The 20,042-nt window shown below is 33.0% G+C and overlaps 2 protein-coding genes across 4 annotated transcripts in view; one reads left to right on the top strand and one right to left on the bottom strand.

Moving 5' to 3' along the window:
* LOC138693334 (zinc finger protein 726-like) overlaps positions 1–20,042 on the top strand; it is a 117,454-nt gene that overhangs the window by 73,616 nt on the left and 23,796 nt on the right. Inside the window, exon 5 of one of the 3 annotated variants that reach the window (XR_011330289.1) lies at positions 14,233–14,400. Coding sequence is in view for 1 of the 3 variants with exons in the window: in XM_069817242.1 (XP_069673343.1) it covers positions 14,233–14,299 (67 nt within the window). In the remaining 2 variants the exon portion in view is untranslated. Of the gene's footprint in view, positions 1–14,228; positions 14,499–20,042 lie in introns of those variants that run through there. The other 2 variants (XR_011330290.1, XM_069817242.1) reach the window with 2 other exon arrangements.
* Positions 2,282–20,042, bottom strand: part of LOC138693333 (zinc finger protein ZFP2-like) — a 111,435-nt gene continuing 93,674 nt past the window's right edge. Inside the window, exon 5 of the mRNA XM_069817238.1 lies at positions 2,282–2,477. Within this exon, the coding sequence (XP_069673339.1) occupies positions 2,465–2,477 (13 nt within the window). The 3' untranslated portion in view covers positions 2,282–2,464. The remainder of the gene's footprint in view (positions 2,478–20,042) is intronic.

Genomic DNA, 20,042 nt, shown 5'->3' with positions numbered 1-20,042 from the left:
ATTTATTTAATTATTTATACATTTATTAATTTATTTACGTATTTATGAATTAATTAAATTATTAATTTATTTATTTATATATTTAATTTTTGATTCAATGTACTTATTTATTTAATTAATTAATTAATTTTTAATTAATTAATTAATTACATTTATTTCTTTAAATTTATTTATTGATATATTTAATATTTTTTTCATTCTATTTATTTATTTATTCAACTTATTTGTTTAATTAATTGACATATTTATTCCATTTGTTTATTTATTTATTTAATTAATTTATTATTTAGTTTATTTAATTTATTTATTTACTTATTTATTCTATTTATTTAATTAATTAATTAATTTATTTATTTATTTAATCAATTTATTTATTTAATTTCATATTTTTATTTATTGATTTCTATTTTATTTATTTATTTATTTATATTTTTATTAATTAATTTTTTAATTTTATTTATTAATTTTATTTATTTATTTTGTTTTATTATTCATTTCATTTATTAATTTTATTTATTTATGTACTTATTTAATAACATATTTAATATTAATTATTTGATTTATTTCTTTAATTTTTTATTTCATTTATTAGTTTATTTAGTTCATTCAACTTATTTCTTTAATTAATTTAGTTATTTATTTAATTTATCTATTTTATTTATTAACTTATTTTATTTATTTATTTAACATATTTATTTAATTTATGCTTTTATTTAATTTATTTATTTATTTATTTTATATATTTATTTTATTATTTATTTATTAAACTATTTATTTATTTATATATTTATTTATTTCCATACTTATTTATTTATTAAACTTTATTTATTTTATTGTTTATTAATTAATTTATTTATTTTACTTATTTATTTATTTGATTAATTTATTTACATATTTATTAATTTAATTATTTATTTATTTATTTATAAAATTTTATATAATGTACTTATTTATTTTTTTGTTTATTTATTCATTTTATTTATTTATTTATTTATTTATTTATTTATTTATTTATTTATTTATTTATTTATTTATTTATTTAATTTTACAAATATATATATATATTTTTTTTCATTCATTTATTAATTCTAATTTATTTATTTATGTTCTTTATTTAATTAATTAATTTATTTATTTGTTTATGTATTTTATTTATTAATTTATTAAATTTATTTAATCATTTATTTACATTATTTACTTATATTATTCATTTATTTAATATATTTTTATTTTATTTGTTTATTTAATTAATTTATTTATTTTAATTATTTATTTGATTGATTTATTTAACTTATTTATCTAATTTATTTACTTATTTATTTCTTTATTCATTTAATTTATTTTTATTTAATTTATCTATTTAATTCATTTTTATTTATTTATAATTTTATTTCTTTACTTATCTACTAAATTTGTTTACTTATTTATTGATACATTTATTAATTTCATTTATTTATTTAATTTATTTTCATTTATTTATCTTAATTTATTTAACTTATTTTTTAAATTATTTAATTATTGATTTATTTAATTTATTTATTTACTGATTTATTTATTTATTTACTTATTTCTTTATTTAATTAATTATTTATTATTTATTTATTTTGTTTATTTATTTAACCATTTAATTTTTTTGTATTTAATTTATTTATTTAATTTATTTTTATTTATTTAATTTATTTATTTAATTGATTTATTTATTTACTTATTTATTAATTCATTTATTTAATTTTGATTCTATTTATTTATTTATGTAATTTATTTAATTTGTTAATTAATTTATTTATTTAATTCATTTAATTATTTTATTTATTTGTTTTATTTAATTATATAATTAATTAATTAATTTTATTTCTTTACTTTTTTTCGTTGTATTTCATGTAGCATAGAGCTCTCTGTTCTTAAATCCATATTTATTACTGTTGTTGTCCCTTTGCAATATTCTTCGCAAATATTTCCAGCAGTTCGCTAATTAAATTATGCTTTCACCCCATGCCTGAACATTCCTATCATGTGTGATCCACTTCACTATTTTAGTGTCTTACATTATTTAGATACATTTTGCATGCATGTCACTGATGCTGACCAACCAAGTCAACTGCTCATAGGGATAATCACAAACAACTGTTCAATTGCAACTTCAGTAAATGTGGTAGACGTCGCTCTTGCGTGAAAAGTGTCACAAGGGTGCCGTGATTTAGCTGCTCACTCACAGAATCTAACATTTGCGATAAAGTTACCAAACTGGATTAAATGCTATGTGACAATTACTACAATACAATGTACATATTCTCCTTATTGCTAGGGTATAAATGGCACATTTTACTTTAAACAAATCTGCAGTATATCACATATACGATACTAAAACAAGAAGCAATTCACCTCTGATGAGGGCTTCGTCTCTTCTGTATCTTCGGCACTTGTTTGTATAGCCAGCGGATCTACCTCAGGCTCCATCTTGATCTCAACCATCAGAACTGAAAGAGTAAATTCAGAAATTGCTATTTATTTGTCTAATATGAGCTGATGGGAAAAGCTAAAATGTTTTTCAGGAAATACGAATTGTCTTCAAAACTAAATATGAACTATATAAAGTTCTTCCATGGGCAGTATTAACTTATCTACATTTTTAATCAATGCGGCATAACTTAAGTTTCACACCATTATAACGCACACCAAGTCTCTTTCATTTATGATCTTGAGTGTCAGATCTATTTTGTTTTGGAAGTCATTTTTGTAAATTTCTTTTTTCAAAATTGATTTAAAAAAATACGAATTTGTAGAGTCCTCTCATTTCATGAGGAAACTAGATTACAGGTCAACCCCGAAGTACACCTTCCTGCGTGGAGCGACATGTCATTTACAATTCACAGAAGCAGCTGTCTGCTGGGATGTTTGGAAGAACTGGCCTCCCATGCGGCGGAAAGATGCGAAGTTTCCTGGTCATATGAGAGCACTGTACACAATACTTATCCGCACTTTTGTAAATTTCTTTCATGCATGCTAGGATATGGTACAGTGCCCCCCTCACCCACTCCTCAAAAAGTGGCCAATTGGAATTTTCCAAGTCTCATAAAAGCAGATTTGCACATGCGTGGGAAGCTCTCAGCTGCGTTCACATATTTTCAAGGGTTTACATCTTCATGATTTCAATCTAAATATGCATTAGTAAAAGGGATAATCATTTCTTTCCAACATTATATATTCTAATAAACATGAATTAGTGGTTTAAAAACTCTCTAAGGTGCCATTAATGTCAGTTCGAACTCCCCCTGAGGTAGGTAAGTGGCTACTGAGGTGCAATAAACATGACTTCTGTGTGTTAAACTGTTATAGTGGAGGGACAGGGTTCATATTATGAGGGATATTATGATACATGTGGTGTTTGCTCAGAGAGAGAGAGAGAGGGAGAGGGAGAGAGAGAGATATTAGTAGGACGTTCATCCTTTATGCCAAGGGATGACTTTCTGTAAACCCCTTGGACATGAACTGTACTCTCGTTGGAATTAAATCTCACCATTCTGCCAAGCCATGGTGGGCATTCTGAATTAGTTACAGTAATTTCTCAGTGTTCTCATGAAGTGAATGTGGGCAGTTCTTCCAAGGCATTAAGGGGAACGAGTTTTAATACAGAGAGACATTTCATGAGATGGTCCTATCTTTGAAAATACTTTACCAATGTAATTGAGTTCTAGAGTTTTTCTTAAAAGACTGGGGTGTGTTCGTCATGTGCCATACAACATAATATGGCATAAACTTATTAGAAATAATTCACTGAGAATAAAAAATTATAGACTAGAACAAAATTTTCCAGCTAGGGCTGAACCCCAATCTCCTGCATATATAACCCACTAGACTACAGACAATATTTTCCACTTAGTTATAGTGAGCCACGATATTAACTTCTGCCTCCAACGAGTTAGAAAGAGAAGACTATAGTGACCATGTTGTCCTGTACAGCGCTCTTTGCGGTGCCACCGCGAAACACGGCAGATCTGAGCTAAGCGCCCACCTTTGTAAAAATTCGTCTGCTTACAATGTTGTATAACGGAGGTAAGAAGTACAAGAAAAACGAAGAAAAAACATGCCTGTTGTGTGTGCTGCATATAACTGCAATGTCAAAAGGAAAAAGACAACTGATATATCATATTTCATGTAAATTTTATGAAGTTAAGTCCATAGTTTTGTTAATTAGCAGCATTTTTTTTTTCATGCATAAATGTGTAACAACGCCCGGCATAAACAAAATAAATGGTTCACTGGTAATGTACTTACACTAAATACGGATAAAACCAATACAATTCCGTTTCAGACCCAGTGAAAAACAAATAGCAATACAATATTAAAACTGTATTTCTACACCGGCATCCTTTATTTCTGCTCTTTCTGTCCTTACTGCTTATAGAAGAAGACGATGAGCTGTAGCTTATAAGAAGTTAGGCCTATTTCGAAGACAAACGATTAATCAAATAAATGATTCACTAGTAATAAAGTTAAACTAAATACGGATAAAACCGCTACAATTCCGTTTCAAACCTAGTAATAGCAATCAAATATTAAAATTGTATTTCGACACTCGCATCCAAAATAACGCAAAACTCTGGGGTAGGTCGTATTGTTGTTGGTATTTTGACTGGAAGGACATGAAAGAACATAATTGAGCACCCACGTGCAATAATGGGGTAAGTATGAATATATTTCGTAACTACTTACCCCATTATTGTACGTGGGTGCTCAATTATACACTAATAGTAATCTGTGGTGCCACAGCCGTTGAAAGACTCAGACAGACCAGCCGGCTGTTGGCCTCACGTTCACATTTCGATAATAATTATACTTTACTGCAACAAAAAAAACTGAAAGCGTGTTTTGTCATGTTTCACCCAAGTTACAAGCTTGGAGGTAAAGGTTGTTTACTACAGTTAGGGCCTACTTTCATTCTATATCTTATGGTATAGTAAATAGTTTTGCAACGTGTAGAGACTGGGAAAACAATTTAATAAAATCATCCGAATCATACTCGTTCATTTTATAGGCAATCTTGCAGGTCGCATTTAAAAGAACCTAGGAATATTAACATTTTCTTCAGTATATTTGCTAGGACTTCTTGTCATACTACATGACAATTTTGCTTAGGTTAATCTTTTAAGCATTCCTTCTAGGAATAGCTCAAGTGTTTTAAATTTTGCGTACATAAGTTTAGATTAAGTTCCTAGCACGTATTTGACGAAATACTAGGTTTTTCCACTTCAGTTTAACTGATTTATGCAAACGAAATTAAGACAGCTGACGATTCTAATGTCAGTTATCACCACGCCCACTTTGTTTTGGGAGCATAAGTTCATTACCGACGGTCGTTCAATTTTCTTCAAACATGGCGGCGCAATGACCACTCTATATCTTTCTCTTTCTAACTCGTTGTCTGCCTCTTTTCTGTGATGACGCACATTTGACAAAAAAAAAACATCGATTCCCAACTACGTCACACACGCAAATAATTAGAGTTTCGATGTGCTAAGAAGCACAGTTAATATCCTAAAGTGCGACATTCATATCTACAATGAGCAAATTCTGCAGTAGGCCTACAGCAAGGATATAGTAGTAAAATACAACCTTACTGGACCCAGTAAGCCTAATCAGCAATACAATATAATGTGACAAAATCTTCCTCATCACGTATGGAGAATCATTTACTTATATAGAAAATGGCTTGGTTAGACTAGCGGTGAGATTGTTCCGATGATTTAGAAAACACCTTCAGCTGTCTCCTCTATAATATCAGGAGAACTTTGGTGACATTACGAAAGTTTCACGCTAGTGTATATTCACGTTATGCTTTGCATATACGAGTCTGTAAATGTTAGGTTAGTTTAGACTTTTGTTATGACTTGCATATACATGTGACAGGTTACGTGAGCTCCATTTAGGCTTTTATTATGCCTTGCATACTTATACAATTACCAAAGGCTAGTTATTTTTTTGTTTTCTTATGTTGCCAGTAATGAAGTACTGCAATGACGGATGTTCCCTTCCGAAATCATCGGAACAAACCCAGCGCTAATTTCTCCAATGGCTCAAATATGAACAATAATATTTGTAGTGAAAATTGCAGTAGTGAATCGAAATTAATTTCTGAATAACATGCCACAACATGTTGAATTTTTTTATTTCTTTTATGATGAGATTACAACTATAATTAATATGAGCATGGATATGCAATGCATATAATTTTGAAGCACCCTACCAGACAATTTCTCCAGCTCTTTCGAAATACATTTGGCAAAGTATGTAAACTGCGAACTTGTAGCTTCTTAGTTCTTCACATTAGCCTCTTGTATTGCATATTTCGGTGTTAATCTAAGTCAACATGCAATTAATATATTCTGCAAGTATTTTCAGTTAACTATAATGGAAACAACAGGTTTGATGACGATCAATTTCGATTGGATTAATGGCGGGTTTGGAGGGGGGGATAACGTAACGATTATTTTGGAACAGTTCCTTACTTGCAACTGTCCCAAAAAGTGACAGTACTTTGAAAATAACAATGTTCTTCTCAGTACCAACGGGCTAGAAGAAGTACATCTAACTAGAATTTTCTGATCGTGTAAGCGAGCTTTTCGCCACGGGATAAGTTAGCTTCCATACAGACAGCTGACGGAGATTGCGTGCGCAAATTATGTGGCGAACTATGTCGGCAATATCACATACAACGAGCTAGATACTATAGAGAGGCTAAAGATCTCTGAAAGTTGAAGAAAATAGAACCACAGTCTACTATATACAGTCGCGAAGCTTGAGGTGTTTTTTTTTGCAAATCTCGTGATAAAGCGCTCCAAGCGGTTAGCAACTAGAAACAATAGACTGTCCATGGTCGACTTTGGACTGTGTCGTATTTCTATCGAGTGCTAGCTCGTTGCGTATTTCACATTGATGCTTGTGAAATGTTCGTTATTGGTTGTAATGAAAATGTTAATGGCTAAAATATAATAATTGGAATAATAATATGGGACAAGGAGGAGACGTTTGTAGTGCTATAAATTGTAGCAGCAGTAAGAGAAAGAGGCCTGAGTTATCCTTTTTCCAATTTCCGAAAGACTCAGAAAGGTTCCTGGGTTTCCACAAGATTGCTGTGCAGAAACAAAACGGTTAATTTGAAGTTCTTTGTGACTGTTAGAATACATTATATCCTTAAATTTCACAATGAAATGTTTCAGTCTAACCAAAAGGACATTAGATACCGGTTAAAGTTCTGTCACTTAGGCTGCTAAATTTCAAGAGAAATTAAGGTTAGGTCTACTTTTTTTTTCAGAGGATATATTTTTAATTGTTATTTTTATGTGTTATTTTACTAAAGACGTAGAAACATTAAGTTTGTCTTAATGAAATTTATTGATCACGTTTTATTTTCAATTCTGGTGGGATTATTATTGCTTAGGCCTACTTTTTTCTTCAAAGGATATGTTTTTAATTATAGCTGTTAATTTTGTTGTTATATTTATTCGTTGCTTTACTAGAGACGTAGAAAAAGTCTGTTACAATAAAATTTATTGATCACGTTTTATTTACAATTCTGGTGTGATTATTATTGCTTAACCTCATCCCATTTTGCTAACTACGTAAGCCTACACTACAAGTACCGGTACACGTAAGTTATTCCATTAATTCATATTTCCATTATTATTGTTGTAAAGAGAAATGGAAATTAATGTTTATTGGTTTCATAGTTAATTATCGCTATAATCTTGAATGAGTGAAGCTATTATAGTAAATTTCAGTTCGTTTTGCACAAACAAAAATTATATTAACTTATTTCTTGCAGGTATCTTCGAGTTTATGGTGGAATTTAATATACTTCATTAAAATAATAAATTAACTTTATGCATTTAATATTTCAGTAATGGAAGGAAGGTGTTAATTTTTCCAAAAGAACACGACAACGAAAGTGTAACATATTTTGTCGGCTGCTAGGAGAGAGATCTGCGATGATGAGGCGATAGTAGCGATCCTAGTGGTGGGCAACTACTCATGTTTGCATTTTTACTACATATTGAGCTTCGCGACTGTATATAGTAGACTGTGATAGAACATTGGTCCGCCATATTTTGGTTAGTCAAAACAAAGGGGCGTGGCTCGGATGTTGTAGGAATTGACTGTGATGAAGTTAGTATTATTGTGAATTGAGTTACATATTAAGACTATGTTAATAAGTAAAAAGTAAAATACACACAAAACTTTACGTTTTATAACAGCTGTAGGCCTATGTTTTATTAGTTTCACTAAATATAGCCCAGATATTAAATGACAAGCTATACTCTATGCAACCAAAGCAAAGCACCTAAAGACGGATGAATGTATTCGGTAGAAGAAAAATAAATAACTTTCTGACTTAGTCACAAATTTAATTACCTTACAGCTAATCTAACCTAATATGAAATCACGTATTTCAGTACTCACTAGGTGATTTCAAGAGAGACGACGTATGTAATTAATAGGAGTAAAATATAGGAAAGGTAGTGGCGAAAATTAAAAAAATCCAATAATTAAGTTATTGAGAAAAATTCGTTTGAAATTGGAGTTAACACAGAGAACTTTTGAAAACTGCAATTATTAAAACTACAAATAACCTCTTAGCATGCAACATAATAATTAAAGAATGACACTAATAGAAAGTTACTCGTGATCATAACTCACCACATTTATTGAAACGATAAGATACTTACGATTAACATTGTTATCAGAAACAACAGGAGCCACAGCTAGCTACACTTCTTTTCGCGTGATGGAGACATCGTGTAGTCTAATATAATTTGAAACAAGCATTCATGTCACACGTGTCTCGCAACTAGGCAGAGGCTTTTTCAGAATGAAACTGTTCTTACATTATTTTGATCAATAATGACAAATTGTGTGTGAAGCAAGTGCTAACTTTCCTCTTTGTTAACAAAAAGAGCCCTACGCATTAATAAAAAGAAAATTGGAGTAGGCCCTATAAACACAATAAATACTAAACTCTTGATGGTACAAACTTATTAATACAGATATTCCGCTTATGCTCAGTCCGTCTTATCTTATAATTCTCTGCGGCAATGGTACCTGTATTGAGAGGGTTTAATTATCCAGCAACGAATATTATGATTTATGGTACATTTCATTTAAGTCCGAGGGAATGAGACATTTTTGGAAATTTTAAAGTCTTAACTATTACTTTTTCATTTATAAATCAGCTTTTTACAAAACCTATAGCGAAATGTTTAAATTAAATATTGATGTATCCGAAAAATATAATTTATTTTATTTTATCTGGCAGAGTTAAGGCCTGTTCTTCCACTGACCCAAGTCTACAATTAATACAAATAATACAAATAATAATAATAATAATAATAATAATAATAATAATAATAATAATAATAATAATAGATATGTTGTGAAATATTATTATTGAAAGTGTATCATACAAGAATATGAAATAAAGTATTCATTGGAAACTACGGGACACATTAGTCAAAGAGGCAGTGTACCTTTGATAAGCACTCCTTGCGGAGGCTGGTGGTACTATAGACCACCATGTTTTGTAGGGAACGATCCATAGTACTATTGGCCTCCGCAGGGAGCGCTTATCAGAGGTCTTTAGCCTCTCTATAGTATCTAACTCGTTGATCACATACTAACGTGTAGGAGGGCAGAGACATCAATAACTGACATAGGAAAAAGTGATATCTATAAGTAACTGTAACAACGCACACTCGTGCGCATTTCTATCTTATTATTATTATTATTATTATTATTATTATTATTATTATTATTATTATTATTATTATTATTATTATAACTCAGAATAAAAATATAAAAAATTGATAAACTTTGAAATAATTCCGCTAGTCCTCAATAGGTGGCACCATTATTGTGGTGGTCAAAAATTATCGAGGAAAATGATGAAGTTGATTAAGCATAAATTCTGTGGTGTTTGGGTAAATGGAGATAAGTCATAAAAATAAGTTTGGAGATAAATGAAAATTAAACTTCAGACCTTTATTGCAAATCATTTTCTAAACGAATAAAACACATCAACTGCTAGTGTTCTTTTAATTTTTGCACACTCATTTGTATAATTTAACTTCTGGTTCATCTGGGGAACAAAATTCCATCTGCACAAAATATGACTTCCCCCTTTACTAGAGATAGGAACGATATATTGGTTTTTACAAAATACCGATATTTTTGTTTCGATATAGCGATATATTGGTATCAAAATTTTGATTCAATATATCGTATAACACATCGTTTTTTTTTTTCATAAATTTATCGTTTTTTTTTTTTGTGGAATTATTATCATTAACAACAACAAAATCCACAATAGACAACTCCGATAATTCCCGAGAGATGGCGCTAATGAAGGTGGACAGTTACATAACTGTGCAACCTCACTCAATACCTTATTCTAATTGGCTGGACTGGAATTCGAATTCAAACTGTTTAATATCCAGCACCAAATTCAAAATTTAGCCTGTACGAACGTGAGACAGACGGGAGGTTTATCTACTACTGTTTCAATATTTTTACTAATGTTCTCCAAGGCAGGAGCAACTCTCACCTGTAAAGAAACCGTCTGACCTCAAAACGGGTAACAAAACTTTTTTCTATACTCTGAAATGGAAAGAGAAACAAGGATTTAATACCGATGTGACATTTGTTTGCGGCTATGATTTCTATGGACAACCTAGTACTGACATTCTGATGTCTTATTATCTCTATCATCATGATCAGTGTTGTTTGGAATATTGGAGTGTAACAATAACTTCCAATGGAAACTTACTATAGAAGGATTGTATCAAATCAACTGTGAAGTTTGTTAAAACTTGTAACATTCTAAGTACGGTTTACTTACATCTAATTAAAAATAATTACAAGTTCTGTTTACTTAAATTTCAGAATGATTACGTTGTTGGGTAGAGAAGAACATTATATCTGTTTCCTGGATTGAATCCTATATAAAATTAGAATAATTAAATCGTGTTCCAATATCAAATACTCAACCATGTAGAGTTCAATTAACTCTTTCCCACTATATCATTTAAGCTCCCTTGCCTCCACCATAATTTTGATTTAGGTTAGGACCTACATCATATGGTATTGAAAATGTATTGTTTATTGTTACAATTCTACGTTTTTGCTTTTGACTGTTATGATGTTAATTTCAATGCTAAAAAGGAATATGAAAGTTTAAGTAATTTTATTGTAATACAGTAAATGTACACCTGAAAATGCAATTTGCTTATGGAATAGCGATATATCGATAACCGTCCGATATATCGATATATTTTCTGCAACACATTGATTACACTGAGTAACAAAAAAAAACCTTTTGGTTTGTTTAAGTAAATTTTATGCTTTTATTGGATAAATTAATATTTGCTTAGCACGTCTTCTGTATTTTTTGTAATATTCAACTTATATTTATAGAGTTAATCCAATTTACTGCTTCACAGACAAGGTTGATTAATGATGGTGTCTTCCAGTGATTTTAAGCATGATCCAGACTTGTTTTGCTACGTGTGCGGGTCTTCCTGACCTCCAGAGTGCTGAAGAACAGAATCAAGTATGCCAACAACTCCCGCTCAGCCTGCAAGTCATATTGCGGCGTACCTATGGGTGACCAAGACAAAGTTGGGCACCACATGTTGTGTGTAGGAGCTGTAGATTCATTCTGAGGCCTGGCACAGAGGGGAGAGCAGAAGAATGAAGTTCGGTATGAACCAGCAGATCACCGGAATATTGACTTATCCCATCACAGAAGAGGTACGGAAACAATGTGCAGGCCCTACCATCATCACTCAGGCCTATTGCACACAACGAGGAGCTTCTGGTTTCTCCTCCTCCAGGACGGCAGTAGTCTGACTTTTCCAATAGTGAATCGTGTCAGCGAGGAAGAGGACTTCTCGGAGGATGCAGAGGCTACGCCTCACTCTCCCACTCAAAAGGAGCTAAACGATTTAATCAGGGACTTAGGATTAATAAAATCCTGTGCAGAACTTTTAACATCAAGATTAAAAGTAGTGGAACATTCTGGACTGGAGCTGCAAGGTATCCGGACAAGAGGAAGTGTCACCAAACGTTCTCGCAATACTTCACTCTCGCTGACAAACTGTGTTATTGCCACAATGTGGGGATCTGTTAAAGAAATAGCTTTCCCTATGATCCAAAGGACTGGCAGCTCGTCGTTCACAGTTCGTGGAAGAGTCTGAAAGCTGTCCTCCTCCACAATGGCAACAAGTGTCCCTCAATTCCAATTGCTCATTCAGCCTATCTTAAAGAAGATTACTCCCATGTCCAGCAGCTTCTGCAGATGGTTAACTATGCAGAACAACAGTGGAATGTAATTAGTGACTTAAAAATGATTGCGTCTTTGATGGAACAACAAGGTGGATGGACTAAATATCCCTGTTTTCTCTGCCTGTAGGCTAAAAGGGATATAGCCAGGCATTTTCAGACCAGTGAATGGCCATTGAAGACGGAGTTTGTGGTTGGTGAGAAAAACAGGTGGGAACTCTCTGTGAAGGAAAACAAGATTCTGATGCCTCCGCTCCACATTAAGGTTGGCCTCATCAAGCAATTTGTAAAAGCACTAGATACAAATTCAGATGTCTTCAAGTATCTGTCTTCCCCAAACTCTCAGAGGTGAAGGTCAAGGGAGGAATTTTTGTGGGTACCCTGGTGAAGAAATTACTTCACGATGATGAATTCATTGTGATATTTCTACCTATAAAAAGGGGAACCTGGAAAAGCTTCCGTGATATAGTGAAAGGTTTCCTGGGTAATCGTAGAGTGGACAATTACAGGGAGGTGGTGCAGGGTCTTCTGAAGAATTACAAAGCAATGGGTTGAAGAAAGTCACTCAAGTTACATGTCCTCCAGTCGCATCTAGATGTTTTCAAGTCACACATGGATGCATACTCAGAGGAATACGGCGAAAGATTCCATGAAGACCTACAACTGTTAGAAAAGAGATGGACTACCAAGTACAGTATAGTGAGCGACTACATCTGGGGTTGATCAGAGTCTGATGTAAGCTACGAGAGAAAAAGTAGGAAAAAATACATTTTTAGACACTGTGAATATCTTTCCATGATGTGTAAGTGTTTTAACCTACAAAAGGGAGAGTAGGAAAGAATACATCTTTAGACACTGTGTATGCGTTTTTATGACGTATAAGTGTTTTAATGTACTTTCATTACTTCTGTACATTTGCTCAGCCCCTGTATATGTTTTCTGCCTTAATATAGAAAAAACTATTATTGTAAACTCACTTATATTGTCCAAAAGGAAGATATTTTCTTGAAATTAAGAAAATCGATGCCATATCTCTAAAAACAATTTCACACATGGGAAATTGATGTTTTCTTGTGTTTTTCAACATACTGAATTAGAAACAGCAAAAAAATTAAATTAAACAAAATCATTGAAACACAGTGTTATCGAAATTAGGTTTGCAATATATTGCAATATCAGTATATCGGTATTTAATTTATTTCCTCCATCACTACCCTTTACCAGAACACCACAGAATTGCTCTCATTATTGACAATGTCAGGGGTTTCCAACCAAACCTAGTGTTGTTTTACAAACAGCAAAGGGGAATGAAATACTGAATTGTATAATGCGAGTATATTTATCAACGATTGGCGACAGTAATTCTTATCTTCGCCATCTATTCCTAGAGGTAATAACAAAAGAAGCCATACTTACACCAACAAATTATCGGTCACTATCGATTAGTAGGGTCAGGTTTGAACGCCAGTGTACAATAATTATATTACACAATGCATATTATTAAGACCAAGATGACAAAATAGAAGAATATATGGCTCATTTATTACACACTTTTAATAAGTCGTAAGAATTTGTTTATTTTTATTTATTTACTCAGTTACGAACATTACATTCATCCATTTATTTATTATTAGAGAGTAGTTTTATTATGTAATTTTATTAATTTATTAAGCTACATTTCTTTTCTTGCACTTGTTTCATTACAACTTCATCCTTTCCTAATATTAACGTTTAATTTACGTCCCAGTACCAGTCACTCTCTGAACACTGTCACATTTATTCATCAACCTGTAATTAAATACTGTATGGATATTTTTTCAGACTAAATTTCAAAGGTTAGATAAGTCTTTTTTTGTGTGTTAATAGTTCTATTCTGTTTTCTTTCTTCTTTTTTTAAGATAGAAGGAGACCAAGGCCTCTCCTGCCCCCTTGGCCGATGCCCATGAATGACTGCAACATAGCATTATAAAAGGACAAGATATGACTTTATAGAAGTGAAGAGTGAGAAATTGAAGTATCTATAATAATCGGTGTAAAACAAGCTGAAGCAGCTTGACAGGATGGATCCAGGTATGGAATAATCATGTGACAAATTATGTAATAATGTTTACTTTAATTTTTTTTAAAAGTTTAGGGCCTAAATTACTAAAAATTACATTAGTGGTTCATGTCTGTTAATTAATATGTCACTAGTCGACAATATATTAAATGAAGGGGCGAAGGAACTGTCCACCCTAATCCATTATCTCCTGACTTGGTTGCCTCACGGGTAATACCTTATTCGTGTCACTTATGATTCTCCAGCCCTTATAGCCGGTTTTCAAGACAGAATTTCTCTACCTATTACAGATCCCTAAAGCCTTCACGATGCAGCTGTCCCACTGCTCAGTTCACGATAGAAGTTTCTTGATACCGACAAACGGCATAAACGATAGGTGAATGCATTCCTTTGTAGACATACCTGGATTATAATACTTACTTACTTACTTACAAATGGCTTTTAAGAAACCCGAAGGTTCATTGCCGCCCTCACATAAGCCCGCCAGCGGTCCCTATCCTGTGCAAGATTAATCCAGTCTCTATCATCATACCCCACCTCCCTCAAATCCATTTTAATATTATCCTCCCATCTACGTCTCGGCCTCCCTAAAGGTCTTTTTCCCTCCGGTCTCCCAACTAACACTCTATATGCATTTCTGGATTCGCCCATACGTGCTACATGCCCTGCCCATCTCAAACGTCTGGATTTAATGTTCCTAATTATGTCAGGTGAAGAATACAATGCGTGCAGTTCTGTGTTGTGTAACTTTCTCCATTCTCCTGTAACTTCATCCCACTTAGCCCCAAATATTTTCCTTAGCACCTTATTCTCAAACACCCTGAACCTATGTTCCTCTCTCAGAGTGAGAGTCCAAGTTTCACAACCATACAGAAGAACCGGTAATATAACTGTTTTATAAATTCTAACTTTCAGATTTTTGGACAGCAGACTGGGATTATAATACACCATGCTGAAATATGCTTCCCATTTCCCTTAATTGACAAACACGACACATAACGCGTTTGGTTTCACAGTAAGCCTGAACCAGAGCGTTTAGAATAGAAAGTGTGGTAACTCGGCAAGGGTCTAATGGGACTTTTAAACCCCCTAGTGTCGCCACGGCAACTGAGCGAAACATTGGCGTGGCGATCGATCAAAGATTGCAGTTTTCCTCTTAATACTATGGACAGAGCAGGTAGAACTCGTTCTGCTATGGAATTAAAGAGATATTCAGTGGCGTGCAGTCAACCCCTGCTGGGGGTAAGTAATTTCTATACACCGTTGTTTTACTATACTATATTCATTGTTGCATAAATCTAGTTTGAATTTCCCACGCGCGAATCCACTATGATGTGCTGTCAGATGAGAGCTCGCCAGACCCAGCAATACTGAATTTGCTGAGTTAGCGCATGCGCTCTCTTTATTTCGGGTGTGCTTTGCGAGTAAGAGAGTGAGAAGGGGTTAGTCGTGTATAATGTAAGAAACCCTGCAAGCTGGCGTTAGGTGACATCAGAATTCTTAGCCAGTGAGAGCTCACGGTTCTTAGCGTGGAGCAACGAGCTACAGTTTCTCTACCTCGTTGCCGTGGAGTCATAGAGGTATAAATGGTGAATTGATCAGATCAGGATAGCCAATAGTGTAGTCGCAAGGTTTTAAAAATACTGATGATAATATTATTGAACATATTTTACTCATATCAAGTTGGAAATTTCCTTAGCTGGAATGTAAACTTGTTAAGAAACAGCAGGCCTACATAGTTAATTTATTTAATATGTTTTATAATGTAGTTATTTCTGGACTGACTTTCATTGCATTCAGTTTTTAACTTGGTGAGCTTGGCCAACTACAATTTGAATTTGTGTTTACGCTTAGAATTTACACATGTCGCGAAGTAGTTAATGCAGTTCGCTTTGTGGCATTGTCATTGAAATATTCTAGTTGTTATATTAATTTTATTAAGAACATTTGTAATTTATATGAAAAATGAGTATATTGGAGTGCATAATTGAGAAGCTACATGAGCGACCGTTTTCAACGAGGCCTTTTCAAGAAAACAAGAGCATTATACAGGAAGGTAGGCCAACCCCTGAGTTGCCAGATTTGGTACATTAATCTAAAAATTGTACCAGACATTTTACAGTTTCTTCTTATGAGAAATATTTATAGCTAGCTGGAAATAGAAAATATAACTCTCTATTTTGTTGGAATTGTCTGTTATTTGCCAAGATAGAAATACCAGCTGGACAAAATCAGGTTACATTAACTTAGGGAGCTTCACAAAAGCAGCAGTTTCTCATGAGCAATCCGTTGGGCACATTAAAGCATCCTATTTCATTGCCTCTTTTGGAAGAGTTCGGGTTGACATGCAACTAAGTGACCAGCTTAAAAATGAAATAACTTTTCATAATAAGAAAGTTGAGCAAAACAGGGAACTCCTTAAGAGATTTATTCATGCTGTGTGTTTTTTAAGCAAGCATGAACTTGCATTCAGAGGCCATGATGAATCCAGTACTTCCATTAATAGGGGTAACTATGTTGAACTTCTGAAATATACTGCAGAATACGATCCCCTCTTGAAAGCACACTTAGAAACCTCTACAGCATTCAAAGGCGTGTATAATAGAATACAAAATGATCTAATAGAAGCAGTAGCCAAATCTTTACCAGAAGAAATAAAATTAGCCAATCATGTTGCAGTTTTAGTTGACGAAACAACAGATGTCTCTAATACTGTACAATTTTCCATTGTACTCCGGTACGTACATAATGGCCAAACAAAAGAAAGTTTTATTGGCTTTCAAGATGTAAGTGAAAATCGCACAGCTCCAGAGATTGCTGAGCTAATAAGACAATACGTGACGGAATTTGACAGCAATGACAAACTCTTCGCACAGTCTTATGATGGAGCGGCCTCAATGGCGGGTCGTATAAACGGGGTACAAGCACTTATTAAACAGACACATTCACAGGCGTTATTTGTACATTGTTATGCGCACTGTCTAAATTTGGTACTATCAAACACAGTCAATAACATAAAAGAATGCAAATTTTTTTTTAGTACTCTGAATGGCATTGCTGCCTTCTTCTCTCAGTCACCCAAGAGAACGAAGTTCCTAGATGCGTTTCTACAGAGGAGGCTACCTAGTGTTACACCAACTCGATGCAATTATACAAAGAGATTGGTAAATATAGTCTATGTCCATAGAAATGACTTATATAAGGTGTTTGATGCAATGCTAGACAATTCAAGTGAAATTGAGAAAGATACTTTGGCACCTGTAAAGGGTTACCTTCTAAATTTGAGACTTCACTTTCTCTTTTCTGCTGAGAACTTTTGACAAAATATTTGCATTTACTAGTGTTCTATATAGCATTCTTCAAAGCAAATCTTTTGACATTGCCTTCTGTAGGAAGAAAGTAGATGAAACTCGCAGAAACATATCAGCCATGAGAAATGAATTTGAAACTGTATTTGCAGAAACAGCAGATAAAATCAGAAAACCATGCAAAAGAAATATGAATTACAAACAAATATATTATGAAATATTTGACAATGTTGACAGTCATCTAGAAAGTCGATTCCAAGACTATGGTAGCTTAGGCTTTTTAGAACTAATATCAAGTGAGAATGGAAAATATGATATTTATCAAAAGCAGTTCCCACAGATTAAATTCTCTAACTTACTTAGTGCCTATGGTAACCATTTTGATGAAGTCAGGTTGCGAAATGAGCTAACTGTGTTCTATGCTGCTGATCATTTTAAAGAAAAAAACTCATTTGAGTTATTACAAATAATGTCAGACAAATCCATTTCGACATATTTTCCACAGATTTCAAAGTTAATTTCACTAATATGTACAATACCAGTATCTACAGCTTCAGTCGAGAGGTCTTTCTCAGCTTTAAAACGAATTAAAACATATTCAAGAAACAGGACTGGCGAAAAAAGACTATCAAATCTGGCGTTACTGTCAATTGAAGCAGATCTTCTTGAAGAAATCAGGCAAAAGGACACATTCTTTGAAAGGGCTGTAGGTTTCTTTGCTGTGTAGGACAGGAGAATGGAGTTCATCATTAAGTAATAAAACAGCACTTTCATTCCTGGCGTACGGTTATCCCATAACATACCTGCATTATGTAAGTATTTTAAATATTTATATTAATATATTTAACATGATTAATATTGCACTTATTCACTATTATGTCAAACAAATTTATTTTTTTTTTTATTTGCTGGGGTATCATTGAATGTCACCGCACGCCACTGGAGATATTTCTTGTGGTGTTCGGGTGATTTTTATTGTGCCATTTATGTGAGCGAGTAGTAATAAGTCTAATTGTTTTGTTTTGATGTAAATCCAATTATACTGTATAATCTGTAATGAAGAGTCTTTTATCCATCCATAGGATAGACTATTTTTTCAGAAGTGGTGTAGAGCAATTCCACTAACACAGAAAACTGTATGCTCGTCCTTATATCTGTGATATCCATTTTTCTGCGGTTTTGATTGTGATTTTTTAAAATTATGATATATTTAACGACGCTCGCAACTGCAGAGGTTATATCAGCTTCGCCGGCGTGTCGGAATTTTGTCCCACAGGAGTTTTTTTACATGCCAGTAAATCTACTGACATGAGCCTATCGCATTTAAACACACTTAAATGCCATCGATCTCTGCTGGGATCGAACCCGCAACCTCGAGCATAGAAAGCCAGCACTATACCAACTGCGCTACCGAGAGCAATTTTTGATTGTAAGAGATGATAAATTTATTATTGCCAGTAAAGAGGTAGGACTTCCAAGCAAGAACTGGCGACCAAAACCGTATGCCATAACACATGTTTTCCCAAACTTGCCTCGATATCTTAAAAAAAAGAAAACAAGAGAAAATTTCCAACAAAGAGGACATGAATCCTCTCTCATAACAATGTACCCTTACCAAATACCAACCGGCTATGACGAATTCCATTGACGCTAAATAACACAGCAGTTGATACAGCATTGTTAAATCTGCAGTGCTTGGAAAAAGTGACATAAGTCAGTTTTCACAAACCTTTTTTGATAATTTATTGACAACTTACACTGGTTTATGTCGATTTGATTTTTTTCTGTATGAATTATTGTAATGGGAGGAATACCTATGTATTTTTTTCCAAGCGAACAGATGTTCCGTAAGTTGTCAATAAATTATCAAAAAAGGTTTGTGAAAACTGACTTGTGTCACTTTTTCCGAGCACTACCGAAATATCCGAGCAAAAAATAATTGGATGTGACACGCGAAAATCAGAAAAACATCTTAGCTAATCATGCGCTTGTATGCATTTATGTGCCATTACTCCACACCTGAATGCCCAAAATTATGTCTAGTTATATTGACCGTAATTCCTTCCAGTGAATGAACTCCAGACCAGCATTTCAGCTGTTTAGTGTGAGTTTTTCGAAATCGATACATCTTTTAGAGCCATAAACTATGATGGGTTCGAGGAAAGTGAAAATACAAAAGAATTCAAAGGTGAATGAATGACCATGCAGATACGATGAACTCAAAGACTCTCTCGTCTGCCCTGTACAAGGGATTCTAGCATTACACGATTTTAGAAAATATATGACACGTAACTGACAATACAAAGAACACGTTTGCCTAAGAAAGAACCCTAGAATTATTTAGA

This window comes from Periplaneta americana, chromosome 17, assembly GCF_040183065.1.
Source record: "Periplaneta americana isolate PAMFEO1 chromosome 17, P.americana_PAMFEO1_priV1, whole genome shotgun sequence".
NCBI classification, from domain to species: Eukaryota; Metazoa; Arthropoda; class Insecta; order Blattodea; family Blattidae; genus Periplaneta; species Periplaneta americana.
Note: the sequence above shows the minus strand (reverse complement) of the source record. Positions and strands in the feature narration are given on the sequence as shown.